We start from the raw sequence: 14,805 nt of genomic DNA, 5'->3' as shown, positions 1-14,805 counted from the left end.
CTCAACTACTTGTTCCTGGGCTGTCTCAGTCTCACTCTGAATGTTATGTTCTTCCTGGGCAAGCTGGACTGTCACCTTTGTCATTTTCGTTGACTCATCTAGCTTAGTAGGCACTGGTATAAGTGTCTCAGCCTGTCTTCTTTCTCGAGCCCTCTCTTGATCCACGTCTAAATCTCTGCTATTCCGTAGACTCACTATTATCAACTGCTTCGGGCCTTGATCTTTTGGGTTTATTTGAGTGTGTGCAGGTAATGTTCCATGGGGGCGATTGTTTAGAGACATCAAAATTTGGCCCATCTGCACTTCAATATTCTTGATAGCTGAATCATATGCATCTACTCTTTCACTAATTTTTGAATTAGACCCAATAACCTGCTGCATCATTGCCTCAAGTCTAGCAAAACCATCTTCCTGTCATCCACCATGTTGCTGCTGAGGAGGGTGATACCCCTACTATTGATTTTGGGTGTTATATACCCGTGGCCTTAGGTAAGGTGCCATATTGTTAGGAGGTCTCATATCTCCCATGTTCCCATTGTTGAATTGTGGCTGGACTGGCCTGTACTGTTGATTTTGCTGGCCCCAATTCTGACCACCCTGTCTCTGGCCTCCATAATTAGACACATAGTTCATGTCTTCAGGGTAGTGATAATGATCATGTTCTGCATTCCACTGGTTACCAATTGGCTAACTAATACAAGATGTGCACAAGCCCCCATTGGTAGTATCTACGATGTGTACTTGTTGTTTCTGCCCTGACTCTTCCACCTTTTTGGTGAGGATACTCATCTGTGTCAATAAGGTGGCCATATTTTTAGCCATAGATTTGGATGGATCTAAGGGCAGTGAGTGAACCATTGGAGTGATAGGTGCATTCTTGGTTGTCCATCCTGAATTTTGTTCCGTCTTGTCAATCAGACTCTGGTCTTCTCTCCATGTTTTGCTCAAAAATACTCCACCAGCTGAAGCATCAACAATGTTCTTCACGTTATCTGACAATCCTATGTAAAACTATTGTCCCAACATCAGATCTGGAATACCATGGTGCGGACATATAACCGGCATCCCTTTGAATAGTTCCCATGTTTCATGCAGTGTCTCCATTGGTCTCTGTTTGAAACTCAAAATTTCATCAATTTGTTGAGAAATCTTGTTGGGTGGGTGGAACTTGTTCACAAATTGCTTGACTAACTCCTCCCAAGTTGTTATGGAATTAATGGGGAGTGAGTTTAGCCAGGTCTGGGCAGCTCCTGTCATTGAGAATGGAAACAATAACAGCTTGATTGCTTCCGAAGTTACGTTGGGCTGCCTTTGGGTTTTGCAGATTGACAGGAAATTCTTTAAGTGTTGTTGAGGATCTTCGACTTGTGTCCCTAAAATAGTCCCTTGTTTTGCAACAAGTGCAACCTATTGTTCGTAATTTGGAATGATTCAGCTTGTATCTGCGCGACTAAAATCACTGTGGCCAGATTTTCAGCTGTGGGTTGTGCCCAATCATAGAGAGCAGCCTCTGACACAAGATGTGCCACTGGCGCTATTGGTACAACTAGGTCTACTTCGTGATCCCCCATATCTGGTTCGAATTGTTTAGTTGTTTGGTACAATCTCGAAATCCTGGCACGTGAACATGATCGCGAATGCTGGTTCGAATTGGTACAATCGGTCCCCAAACTTTCTGGCACGTGAACAGTTCACCGCGGTCGCGGTAAGACTGCGGCTCGACCGCGGTGAACGCTGAACATTCTGTATCGAACACTTGATCAGCCGCGGTTCCACCACGGTCGCGGTGGATTTCCCTCCGTCCATTTTTGCTTCTTTGTGCTCGGGTACTTCTTGATTTGGGTGTTTTCTTCACATTATTGCCTCCAAAACACTCCGTAGTGCTTCCTTACTTAGAATATTCCCTGCGAAGTAAAAAAACACCATTTAGAATATTTTGTTATCAATTTGCCTATAAAACAACAATAAAACATGATAATATTAAGGTGTAAATATCATCTATATTGCCTAACATCAACTTGATTACCGAACATTTCTTGAATTTCAGTGACTTGCGAGTGTTAGACTTGTCATCCAACTCAATTATCCTCAATTTAACCGCAACTTGGATGCCTCGTTGTCAACTTGACTTTATTGGCCTGCAGTCTTGCCAACTTGGTACACAGTTTCCCCAGTGGCTTCAGACACAAAGAGAGTTCTCATTTATTGATATCTCTCGCGCTAATATCTCTGATGTAGTACCCGATTGGTTCTGGAATCGTTCTGCAAAGGTATATCACATAGACCTTTCACACAACTATTTCAGAGGGGAAGTGCCTGAATTTACAGAAAGCGTTAGTCTTACAAAATTGGACCTGAGTGGGAACAATCTTCATGGTCCATTACCTCATTTTTCACCCAAGATGATGACCTTGGATTTGGCCGAGAATTCCTTTAATGGTACCCTTGCCCCTGTATGCGAATCACTTGTCATGAATAATTCCCTTGGTTATCTGGACCTATCTTCAAATTTTCTATCAGGACAACTTTCAGACTGTTGGAGATATGGGAAGAATTTGGAAGCATTGATATTAGCAAATAATAGCCTATCAGGGGAAATACCTCATTCAATCGGATATCTTGCTAATCTCATCTATCTACAATTACAAGGCAACATTTTCTCCAAAAATCTGCCTTCATCATTGGAGAACATAGCTGGACTAGAAATTCTTGATGTTTCCGAAAATAGGTTATCTGGAAATATACCATTTTGGATAGGGGAGAGTTTAAAGAGACTAATGATTCTTAAATTAAGCCGAAACAAGCTTGACGGAAACATTCCTTGGCAGATTTGCCAATTTAGATACTTGTATGATTTGGACCTTAGTTCCAATGCTCTATCAGGAACTATTCCAAGGTGTTTTAAAAATCTCCATACCTTGTCCGGGGTAGAGGAGGCTCCTTCCTTTACTTATGGACCCTATGCAGATTATAGGATTCATGGGACGCTCGTTGTTAAAGGGCGGTTTTATGTGTACGATTTTTCCTTGCCCTTGAGAGTAATTGATCTAGCAGAGAACCATTTATCAGGGGAGGTTCCTTCGGAAATCACCAGCCTTATTGCACTGAGGGGTTTGAATTTATCAAGGAATAGTTTCACAGGCACAATTCCTCGTGACATTGCCAACATGCGATATTTGGAATTTCTTGATCTTTCCTGGAATAAGCTGTCATGCAGCATTCCTCCAAGTATCGTAGAAATTCCATCTCTTGCGTTTGCGAATTTTTCTTTCAATGGTTTGACAGGGAAAATTCCATCTGGATGTCAATTTGCTACCTTCGAGAATAGTTCTTATGTTGGGAATCCAGACTTGTGCGGACTCCCAGTCTCAGAATTCTGCTCGGATCATTTAGATGACGACATTACGCACTGTGATAAGCAGGAAGTGCACGCCACTCAACACGGAGAAAACAACTGGCTGGAGGAATTTTCATTCTATATTAGCATGGGAATTGGATTCAACACAAGTTTCTGGGTATTTTGGGCTACTCTAATGTTGAAAAGGTCTTGGAGATATGCCTATATGAGGTTTCTGGATAACATGGGCAACAAGATTTATGTGTTTGCTGCCATAAGATTGAAAATGAACAAGCAGCAACGAGGGACGAGGGTGAGCAACCATCAGAAGAATAAAGTTTGTCCACATCGAGCATCTGGGAAAAAGTGATATATGTTTGGTTTTCTGTTTGCCAAGGGTCTTTTGGAAACAACCTCTCTATCATCATAAGGTAGAGGTAAGGTCTGCGTATACTTGACCCTCCTCATACCCCACTTGTGAGATTTCAATAGGTTTGTTGTTGTGTTGTTGTTGTTTGGTTTTCTGTTTGGCCAGTTCAATAAAATTTGTTGTGAGGTTCTCTTTTTGGTTTAATTTCATCAAGTGATTTAGTATGTTCAATAGTATCTTTTGGTTTTGTAAAACCTTTCTACTTATTATGTTTTCATGCTTAGTTGCATATTTTCTTTTTATCTTCTTCATTTTCCTTTATGATGTTATGAATTGTGAGAATGAAATTAGTTAGACATTTTCAGTTTTAATGAATTTTTCTTTTGTGAGTTCATATTCAAAAATATCTTTTGAAGGCCGTAATGAAAATGGAGCAACGCACATGAAGTTACATATAAACAAATGAAATAGTTGTATCCCAAACAAAAAATGTCATTATAGGACTGCAAGGGTTATGCTTCAATAGTTACATCTCAAAATCAAATATTTCTTTTTTCTTCATAAAAAGGGAATAAGCTTTTATGTAACAAAGATTCAAGAGGATATTATAGTGATAAAGCTAGATAAGTTGATCTAAGCCCACCATGGAGCTTCACCAGTTCTGAAGTCTGTTTCAACCCATGGGACAAACACCACCTTCCCATCATCAATGTCAGCATGAGCCAATGCCAAGGACTGTGCCAACCACAAAACACAATGTTATTATAGTAGTTGGAGGGGTTGTGGGGGGTTGGGGGGAGGATAGCATGGGATATGTTCAAATTAGAATTTTGTGCTATGCTAATATGATTGAAACCTTGACTAAGGGTTGATATTGCCTCTGGCCTTGCTATTCAGAGGCAAACTCCTAATCTAGAGCCGGTGAGGCCAGAATGAGTGCAATGTTGATATATGTACTCCCTTGGTTTCAATTTAGGTGATGTAGTTTGACTTGACATAAAATTTAAAAAAAAAAGACTTTTGAAACATATGGTCCTAAAAGCTTAAGGGCGAAAGTTTTGTAGAGCCATGACATTTGTATGGCTGTAAAAATTTTCATTAAGGGTAAAATGGTAAAATGAAAAGGTTAAAGTTAAATTGTTTCCAAATATATAAAAATGTAATTCATTTTGGAACAGATGTGTCATTTAAATTAAAACAGAGAGAGTATACATTTTAAATTCGTTTTTCGTATGTATACATAGTTCTAGCCGGAAACAATGGATTCAGTTAGACCAAACGAAGCCGCCTTAAATTTGTCTATGTCGTCAGGCTTAGGCTGAAGGGTAGATTATAAGAAAATATATAAAGATAGTTAGAGCATGGAAAATAGTGGGTACTATTGACTTACCAAAGGAGCAGGTCCTCTAACAACTCTTCCTTGGTTGTTATATTGAGATCCATGGCAGGGGCAAATAAACTTGTTCTCAGCAGCATTAAATGGCACAACACAACCAAGGTGAGTACACACAGCATTAATACCATAGGTTGCAAGTGTTCCATCATTCTCCACAACAAGGTAAGTAGGATCTCCCTAAAATTTCATCGAAAACAATATCACAACACCAGAATAAATCAAACTACCATGTTAGTATAATTGTCCAAACGATGCCATGAACAAGATGTCATTTCTTGTAATCTTAAGATCATCAAGCAAACACTGAATTCACAAATAAATTGTGATGCGATAAAAGAAAAGGTAACAGTACCTTTAGTCCTTGCGTGAGAGTTCGGTTGCCGGGTGGATGAGTTTTGAGCCATTCAGATGCAATGACATCATTACCTAATGCATCCTTGGCAGGGGTTCCACCACTACCACCCCCTGACCTGTTGATTAATTCCAAATGGAACGACAAAACATGAGTCGCGGTTAGTAACACAGACAATATTTGAATGACAACAGAGTCTAGATAGATCGAGTCCGTCTAGAGATACCAAAGCATAGCATACCAGTGATTCTTGCATATAACAGCATTTTTTTTTCCTTTAGCTTTTGTTAGTATAAAGGAATTGTTAAGATATCAAGTGTCCATTGGCATTATATTGGTCTATAAGGTATAATTTGACTCAATATGAAACTTGGAAACATAAACCATGATATCCCCATATTAGCTTAGAGAAGATCAATACGGACAATGTGTATGAAGTCTTGTGATTTAGTAAATGTTTGATATCGTTCAGTAGGACGAAAAATTCAGGCTTATCATTTCAGGACAGTTTACGGCTTTGAGGTTAAAACTTTACAGCAATTGCTAAAATCTGCAGAGATAAAACAGTTGCACATGCTAAGAAACTTGAACCTACACATTGGAGTATCAGTTGATGAATCAACAAACCAAAAGCTCAACCACAAGAAAAGAAGCTACTCTAGCAACATAAAATTTCCAAGTCGCAGAAACAAAAAGGTAATAATTTGAAACAACCTTACGTATCGTTAGTTAATATAATAATTTTTACACTATCAAGCTACAACATACAGTTTGGTATAATATAGAATAACGATGTACTGACAAGAACAAATCCCAAGGACATGCAGAATAAATTGAATTGGGAAGTAATATCACTCCTAGACCCCAAATATAAGATCCGATCCTAGAAAATCATTTTGTATCTCTCGAAAAAGGTGATTCAAATGATGAGATTTGGTATGGGATTGATGAGCTTGATATTCCAATCATTCTTGTTAGACAATTAATTAAACTTGTTATAGGAGGTTTCTTGCCTTATCTTCAAAATAATTATTTTCACTTATTATGAACATTTACTAGAATGTAGTATCTTCTATGTGATAGAATACTTTTAAACTATGAGTATATAATTATATATAAGTTCAATTCAACAAACAGGGGTATAATTTAAACATGGGCGGAACTACAATATTAATTAAGGCTTTGAACAACTTTTGCTTAGATTCTGTATTTGTATTAAGAAATTCATTAAATATGTATGAATGTATAATTGCAAACCAACTAACTAAAACGAGCTATATATTTTGTGATAAGTTCAGAAACCATAAACTTCACATTCTTGCTCGAAATAGGGTCTAATTTGTGATAAAGGGAGGAAGAACTAACCCAGGTGGTGCAAAGAAAGTAGCATAAGGTACCAACATCCCAGCAGTGGGTAGAGAAAGAGCACCCAAAAGAAGCAAATTCATGAGATTCCTCTTTTCCATATCAGGCACTCTATCATCTGCTGGAATGCTTGTAGCCATGCACTTGACTTTCATCCTCTTATCCTTTCCCAATCCATGACTGTTAATCTTCATTGGCTTCAGTAGCAAACATTGTGAAACTGAAGACAAACCACTCTTGCTCGAGCATAGCTGAAAAATATGGAAAAACAAGACAAAATTATTAACTATTGCATGCCCATAATAGAAGAAGCTATCTTATGAAGAATGAAGATAGTTTCAGTTTAATTACCTGAGTTACTGGAGAAAGAGTAGAAGAAGCCATTTCTGAATGTTCCTGAGAAAAAGGTATTCAGAGGAAGTGAATGTCCTTCTTGTAGTAGTGATATTAGTGATCGTTGATGAGACCGGGTGGGGGGGGGGGGGGTAAGCAAACATTAGCGTGATGTATGGTGTCCACAGTTGGTCTATCATTAGATAAGGCAGTAGCCAGTAGAGCCACACACTTGGATAGTAGCTTTCTGGAATTTTTTCTCAATTTTTTCTATTTATCTATTCGGATTATATCTTAGTATTAATTATCCTGTTTTCATTTTCAGCTCTGTTTTCTTACACTTTTGAGGGACATATAAATAAAGAAAAACTAATCTAAGCCGTCCACCAATTGCTTAAAGGCAAAGTAGTTTAATGAGTATTTAATATAGAGAGAGTTTCGGAAACCACTATATTTTAGTGATTATTAGCTTGTTATAGCTACCATTTACTAAATTACTTTCTATAGCTATGTTTTTAGTTGTTATTGACTGTATTCGATATATTTTTGCTACTGTATTTTTCAGTTGTTATAGACTGTATTCGATGTATTTTTGCTACTGCATTCATGAATACAGTAGCAAAACTCGGCGGAAAACAGGGGAATCCAGCTAAGCAAAGAATGTATTGGACTGTATTCACAAGCTGTATTCGTGAATACAGTAACATAATTTGCTTAAAAAAGGGTGTTCAGCTGTTTAAAAATAGTAAGTGAATCAATTAACACGATAGACTCCTAATATAACTCAACAAACTCAATTGTGACACACAAATTTGTATTTCTAGTTATAAAAAAGATTCTCAACCGAAAAACTCCCCAAAAACAGAGCAATCTTCAGAGATTCAATCCATCATTTTGTTTTTTAGTGGTATCTTTACAAATAGATTTATATATTTAAATTATATAATTACATTGAATACAGTTAAATACATAAAAATACATTGAATACATGAAGTATAGCTGGTCATCTATAGTGCAAAAACATATGAATACATACTGCAGATATATTTGAATACATAAAATATATTAATTAAAAAAATATATCAATACATTCGTGGAATTCAGCGAGACAGTGAATACAATGAAATACATGTAATACAATGGGATACATTGAAATACAATGAAAAAAGATAATGAATACAATGAAATACATGGAATACAACGAGATGCATTGAAATACAATGAAAAAAAAAGTAACAGACTCTTCAAGTTCCTCAGCCCCAAACCTCGCCCCCAATTCATCGAGGGGTTTAGGGGTGACAAAACAAGGAAGGGGGAAGTGGTCGCCAGCCGAATCTGTCGTTGGCGGAACCCCTGCTAGGGTTTCTAAAAGCAGATCTGGCGAACACGCACCAAATTAAAGGGAAAAGGGAATAAGTTTTAAAGGAGATATGTTAATATAAGGGCGGGATCTCTCGACTCTATAGCGTCCAAAGAGCACAATCACAGAATCACACATGATCTATATTGACGGCGATGAGCTTGATGATGGAGAGCAGATAGATGGAGATATTGGGGCTTCCAGGTAGAGCTATTTGCAGATAAGTTTGAAAACAACTCAGAGTTAGTCTTAGAACCAACATTATTTGATCAAACATGCCTTCAGAAACTTATGGAAAACTTTCCTTTTGAAACTATCAGCTTATTTTCTCCTCACATCGATAAGCAGATCAGAGTAAAGTGCAAAATATTAGCTAGTCTCAAAGGAGGCGGTGAAGATGTGTAACTGAATGATCGTCAAGCACCTAACCCGGGGGAAAAAGAGAAGAAAGAGGAAAGAGAAAGGAGGAGAGAGGGAAGAGAGAGGGAGAGAGAAAAATAATACACACCGTATTTAATGGCTTAAAGGTAGGAAGTTGTCATAAATAGATATTTTGCTATAAAAATTAAAAGGTAGCTATAGGAGATAATTTTTTAAAAAGGTATCAAATTTGCTATAGGAGGTAAAATTTTCATTTACACAATTTATGCTTATTATGTACATAACCATGTATAACTAGTGTATAATTTTGTTAATATATCGACTAGGAATTAATAAATCTGAGCGGTTGTTTGTGTAAAGATCCCTATAACGAATTACAGTTGGGCCTAGTTGGGCTCACAAATGAGACGAGGCAAAACTCGGGCTAAGTACACCAGTAGCAACTTTTAGGTCTGTTGTTTAAATATACTCACAATTTACAATGTATTTAAAGATTAGCCAATTCATCCAAACTTCAAGACTAAGTATCCTGAATTTGGAAATTCAGGATTTAGTGTCCTAAATTTTTAAGCTGCTAATTTGAAATGTAAGACTATGTGTCCCAAATGTCTGAACTACTAATTTAAAATTCAGAACATAAGACTTGGACTTCTAGACACAGTTTTCGAACTTTACGGAACGATGTCCTGAAATTTGAACTTTGTGGTTTAAACTCTATGACGTCGTGTCCTGAAATTTGAGCGAATTGGCTAATTTTTAAATGCATTATAGACTGAATATATTTTAAATAGCATGCTTAAAATAGCTACCCGGTGTCATTTCCACGCAAAACTCCTATAATATGATTCAGTGTCAGATAAATTTATTGTATTTTTAAATAAAACATTTAAACCTCGATATTCCTATCATTTTGCTAGCTTGCGCCTAGTTAACGTTTGAAATGTTTACCTATTTATGCTACAATGAACATAATTATCATTATTAGAGAGGTGCCCATTTAATTATATATCATATAAGTACCAATCATATATAAAGTAATGTAGTAGGCTCCAATTTTTTTTTCATTTTCTCTTCTTCCTTCCGCTTTTCACCTAACTTATGGTGGATTTCGATTAGCAATATTATATTTTTTCCTCTTGTTCTTCATAATTTTAGGCCAAATGGCCTCGTGACCACTTAAACTTGTATCAGTTTGTAAATCCGATACATGAACTTACATTTTTTCTATTTGAACACTCTAACTCGATGGAATGAATACTAATAAACACATTTGACCGTTGATCATGCCTATGTGGAAGCGGGACATCTAACTGTAACGACCCAGCCGGTCGTTTTGAGCAATTGTACATCGCTTGATAGTTTACAGGCATGAGTAGCTCCGTATGATATATTATGACTTATGTATCTGTTTTATTGGACCACTAGTAAGTGTCGATGTCGACCCCTCGTCACTACTTCTCTGGGGATAGGCTAAATACTTAATGGGTTCGCGTTGATTTAAGTACTCATGCTGCACTTACTGCACTTATTGTGTAGGTATACATATATGTTTCTGGTTGTCCTCTGGGTGCAGAGGCACGACTGTTGCAGGGACTTTACGGTATGCTGCACTTCCTTGATACGATCCACATCATACAGAGTCTCCATCAGAGTTATTTATGTTCTTGTCTAACTTGTATTTCATACGGATGTTGTATTATTGTTGCACATTAATAGATGCTCATGTACTTGTGACACCAGGTTTTGGGGTTCTTACAGGTTATTTATTATTATAGTTCGTGAAATATCATCATTTACCCTGTAATTTTATTTCATGCTATTTAATTAATGAAAATTATGAATTCAAAATACAAAAATGAGTAATTAAGTTACTCATTTACTGTTGGCTTGCACAGCCATCACAACCTTTAGTGAATTTTGGATCGTGACAATGATTAAAGAAAGCAAAATCTGTGGTAAAAAGTTTAGATCGATTAGTTATGCCATGTACGGCTTCCCATGGGAATTCATGGTAAGTAGTAAAAGAACTTCTCAAAAATTCTAGGTAGTTGAGTATAATTATTATATTTGCAGCTGATTAAAATTAATATTCTTTTTTCATATTAAATGTAGGCTTGGACGTACAAAGTAATTCCGCTATTTGGTCGTAATACCGAGAAATTAAAAGTCATACTGATACCGCTACCAAGGATGTTGAGATGACACAATAAGAAAGTGACATCTGACCCTGATTGGGATCCTTAAGCAGAGAGTTGATGATCCCGATGTGGTAAGTTATGGCATGCAATAACACTTTACCAGTAGATGAGACTCAACCAGAGTAGGAGATTATCATAGATCTCTTGTCGATTTTGTTAGTACTACTTGTCTATTGATTCTATCCATGATATATTTCAGGAGATGCACCCTTACCTTATTCCTACCTTATGTAAGATGGATATGGACTACATGTAAAATTTGGTACCATATGACAATGCGGTAGCACATCCGTTAATCGACCAGTTAGTGTTTGATTTAAAATCGGCGACTGCCATTAAGAAGGCACCTAGTGCTGTGAGCTTATAGATTAATGATGAAGTTGAGTTTACCGAAACAACCCTTTAGGTCAAAATATTCTTGGTTCGCCACTAGTTCGTGGTATTTCTGATAAAGATATTGGTAGAGGAGGACCATGTAGGATGTGCAATGCTTAGCCAAGTGATACAGATGTGCGCGAAGAGTTGAAGATTGTGAATAACAAATTGGATAAGATGTTGAAGATCATGGGCGAGTTACAAAATTAGAATGAAAGCTTTTTTAAACTATCTGGATCACTTTTGTACAGGGTGACAAGATTGCAAAACATATTGAGGAAGGGTCCAATTTCTACAAGTAAGATGAAGAAACTAAAACAGATTAAGAAGAAGAAACCGAAGGTAGATGTACTCAAACCAGTTGCGCAGGAAGACAAGAAACTATTCAATGAATATTTTGACAAGTAGGAGAAGTTTTCTAAAAATGTTTTGACTGGCAGCTATAGTTGGAAGTATATTGAATAGTTGTGCAGTGCTAACTCGTCTGTAATCAGTTTCGTAAGTCCCTTAATCATTGTGTATATTTCTTTTTTAGTATCTCTATATTTAACGTATAATTTTTATAATATTTAACATAAGGAGGAACCATTGACGTTGATACCGGTACGAAACATAAAAAGTCCATGCCTTTATGTCTGTAGTCATGTTGTTATAGATGTCGCTGTAACGACCCGACTTTTCGTTTTAAGAATTTACGCCCTGTTCAGTGACTTATGGTCCCGAGCAACTTAATAATATATATTATGACTTGCGTGTGCGATCGAGTTTGATTTTCAGAAGATTCGAAATTAAATTGAAAGAACAATTCTTATTTTTGAAGCTTAAATTAAAAGAGTTGACTGGAGTTTGACTTTTGAGCAAACGACTCCAGAATGAAAATTTTGATGATGTCAATAGCTTTGTATGGTAATTTTGGACTTAGCATATGTACAGATTTGGATTTGAAAGTCCGTAGGATAATTCGTCATATTCCGGCGAAAAGTTGGAAAATGAAGTTCTTGAAATATTCATAAATTCGACCGTAAGTCGATTGGTTGATAACGAGGTAAGATTTGGATTTCGAAAATTGGAACAACTCCATTATATCATTTAAGACTCGTGTACAAAATTTGAAGTCATTCCGAATTGATTTGATACGTTTCGATGCAAACTATAGAAGTTGGAAGATTTAAACTCATAATTCGATTCGATGTGCAATTCGTAATTCGGCGTTGTTTGGTCTGGTTTAAAGCCTCGACTAAGTTCATATTATATTTGTCATGACCCTAACCCAGAACACGGTCGTGATGGCACCTCTCGTGAAGACAAGGCCAGCTAGACCAAAATAGAACACCTCTTTTAAACAGTTAAATACCATAAATAGTTCTAAAACATGATATAATAACCATAATTTGCGGAATTTACGATAACAACGGTAGAAGCCATCCCGACACAGCCCAAACCGGGGTGTCACAAGTCATGAGCAACTAAGGATCCTGATACGAGTGTACTAGATATAATATCTGGTACAACTGTTTGAAGAATATAAAAGTAATAAGATAATGGAGGCACGGGGGCTGCGGATGCCAACAGCTATCTCGTAGTCTCCGTAATCACTGTCTGGACTGGGAGGATCAACACTCAGGAGCGGACTCTACGATGCCTGAATCTGCACACATGGTGCAGGGAGTAATGTGAGTACTCCGACTCAGTGAGTAATAATCATAAATAATGGCTGAAAGTAAGAGAACACGTAAAGGCACAAAACAATTCTATATCAAGCAGCGAAATTACTTAAAGCAGTAAATCAGTGAAGAAGTCAAATGAAATCCCTTTAAACCAAGTAAAACATGTAATTTAGCAGGTAGATAACAAGTAGAAATCCGCCCCTCAGTCACAGTAATAATCACTCAGAACAGTATCAGCCCCTCGGGCTCACTCTCAGTACAATATCAGCCCCTCGGGCTCACTCTCAGTACAGTATCAGCCCCGCGGGCTCACTCTCAAATCATGATGGGTATATGCGCTCACTATGGGGGTGCAAACTCTGGAGAGGCCCCTTACGGCCCAAGCGCTATATCAAGCCACCTCGTGGCATCATCTTTCGGCGCTCGGCCTCACATCACTCAACACTCGGTCTCACATTACTCAAGCCACCTCGTGGCGTATAAAAGTATCTCAGGCCCTCGGCCTCATATCACTCAGCATATCCTCACAAATGGCCCTCGGCCTCAGTTTGTAGAACAGTAAATATTGTCACACCTCCTTTTTCCGTACCCGAGGGGGTACAAGGGAGTTTTTCCAATTAAAGGACAATTGAAACGGGATTGGTTTAATTATTTCAGAGTCGCCACTTGGGAGATTTAGGGTGTCCCAAGTCACCAATTTTAATCCCGAATCGAGGAAAAGAATGACTCCATATTACAGTCTGCGTACCAGAAATCCGGATAAGGAATTCTGTTAACCCGGGAGAAGGTGTTAGGCATTCCCGAGTTCCGTGGTTCTAGCACGGTCTCTCAACTGTTATATTCGGCTTGATTATCTGATTTTATACAAGTGTGAACTTATGTGCAAAATTTAACTTTTAAACCGCTTTTGTCATTTACTGTTATTTTATCAAGAATTGCAACGTCGTGAAAACATATCTCGAACCACGTTACATCAATGCACCCATGGTTGTTGACATATTTCGACTCGGTTGAGATTTGGATTTGGGTCACATAAATGTGCACCCGAATTAAGGAGAATAAATTATTAAGACGTGCCTAAAGCAACTAGCGTATTGTTGTTTTGGGTAAGGCCGAAAAATTCGCTAAATGGCCTGTCCCGAATTCTAAGTGTTTTAATGTATATACAGTTAGAGGGCCCCGCAGCTGTGTATATTTTTATTTGACGAGGCTCGTCTCGTTCTACTTTTAAAAGGAATTCGCGACGTCATGGATATGCCTCTCGGATCACGTCACAATCAATGTACCCGTGATTAGAAATACATTTCGAATCCGTCGAGATTTGGATTTGGGTCACATAAATGTGCACCCGAGTTTAAGAAGGTAAGGTTTATTAAAGCGTATCCTAAAGAGACTATCGTGTTGTTATTTTAGGAGGGTTGTGAGATTTGCTAAGCAACCCGTCCTGGAAACTAAATGCTTCAATAATTAATATACATTTAACAAGGGCCCCGCATCTGCGCGTTTTGTTTGTTTTCATCAAGGCTCATCTCGTTCTTATTTTTTTTTAAAAAAAGATATCCTATAGCAACTATGTTTCTTGTCGTGTTTGTCTCTATCAATCGAAAGCAGTAGATAGTCCTAATTAATTAATGCTTGCAAGTTATTTATAACAGAATTCGGAAATGCTTA

General features: G+C 37.5%; 2 protein-coding genes across 2 annotated transcripts; one reads left to right on the top strand and one right to left on the bottom strand.

The window, feature by feature from the left end:
* Nucleotides 1–2,108: 2,108 nt before the first annotated feature.
* On the top strand, nt 2,109–3,916 carry LOC107805496 (receptor-like protein EIX2). The gene has a single exon (XM_016629554.2). The coding sequence runs from the start codon at nt 2,109–2,111 to the stop codon at nt 3,705–3,707; it is 1,599 nt and encodes a 532-aa protein (XP_016485040.2). The 3' UTR covers nt 3,708–3,916.
* Nucleotides 3,917–4,190: 274 nt separating this feature from the next.
* On the bottom strand, nt 4,191–7,234 carry LOC107805497 (cytochrome b6-f complex iron-sulfur subunit 2, chloroplastic). Its single transcript, NM_001325776.1, is given in 5 exon segments — nt 4,191–4,442; nt 5,098–5,280; nt 5,456–5,573; nt 6,821–7,071; nt 7,172–7,234. Coding segments are annotated over 5 exon segments (687 nt in total). The 5' UTR covers nt 7,205–7,234; the 3' UTR covers nt 4,191–4,340.
* Between the last annotated feature and the right edge of the window lie 7,571 nt (nt 7,235–14,805).

The sequence above is a fragment of the Nicotiana tabacum genome, chromosome 8 (assembly GCF_000715075.1).
Source record: "Nicotiana tabacum cultivar K326 chromosome 8, ASM71507v2, whole genome shotgun sequence".
NCBI lineage: Eukaryota > Viridiplantae > Streptophyta > Magnoliopsida > Solanales > Solanaceae > Nicotiana > Nicotiana tabacum.
The sequence above is the reverse complement of the archived record's forward strand: the minus strand, read 5'-3'. Positions and strand labels throughout refer to the sequence as shown.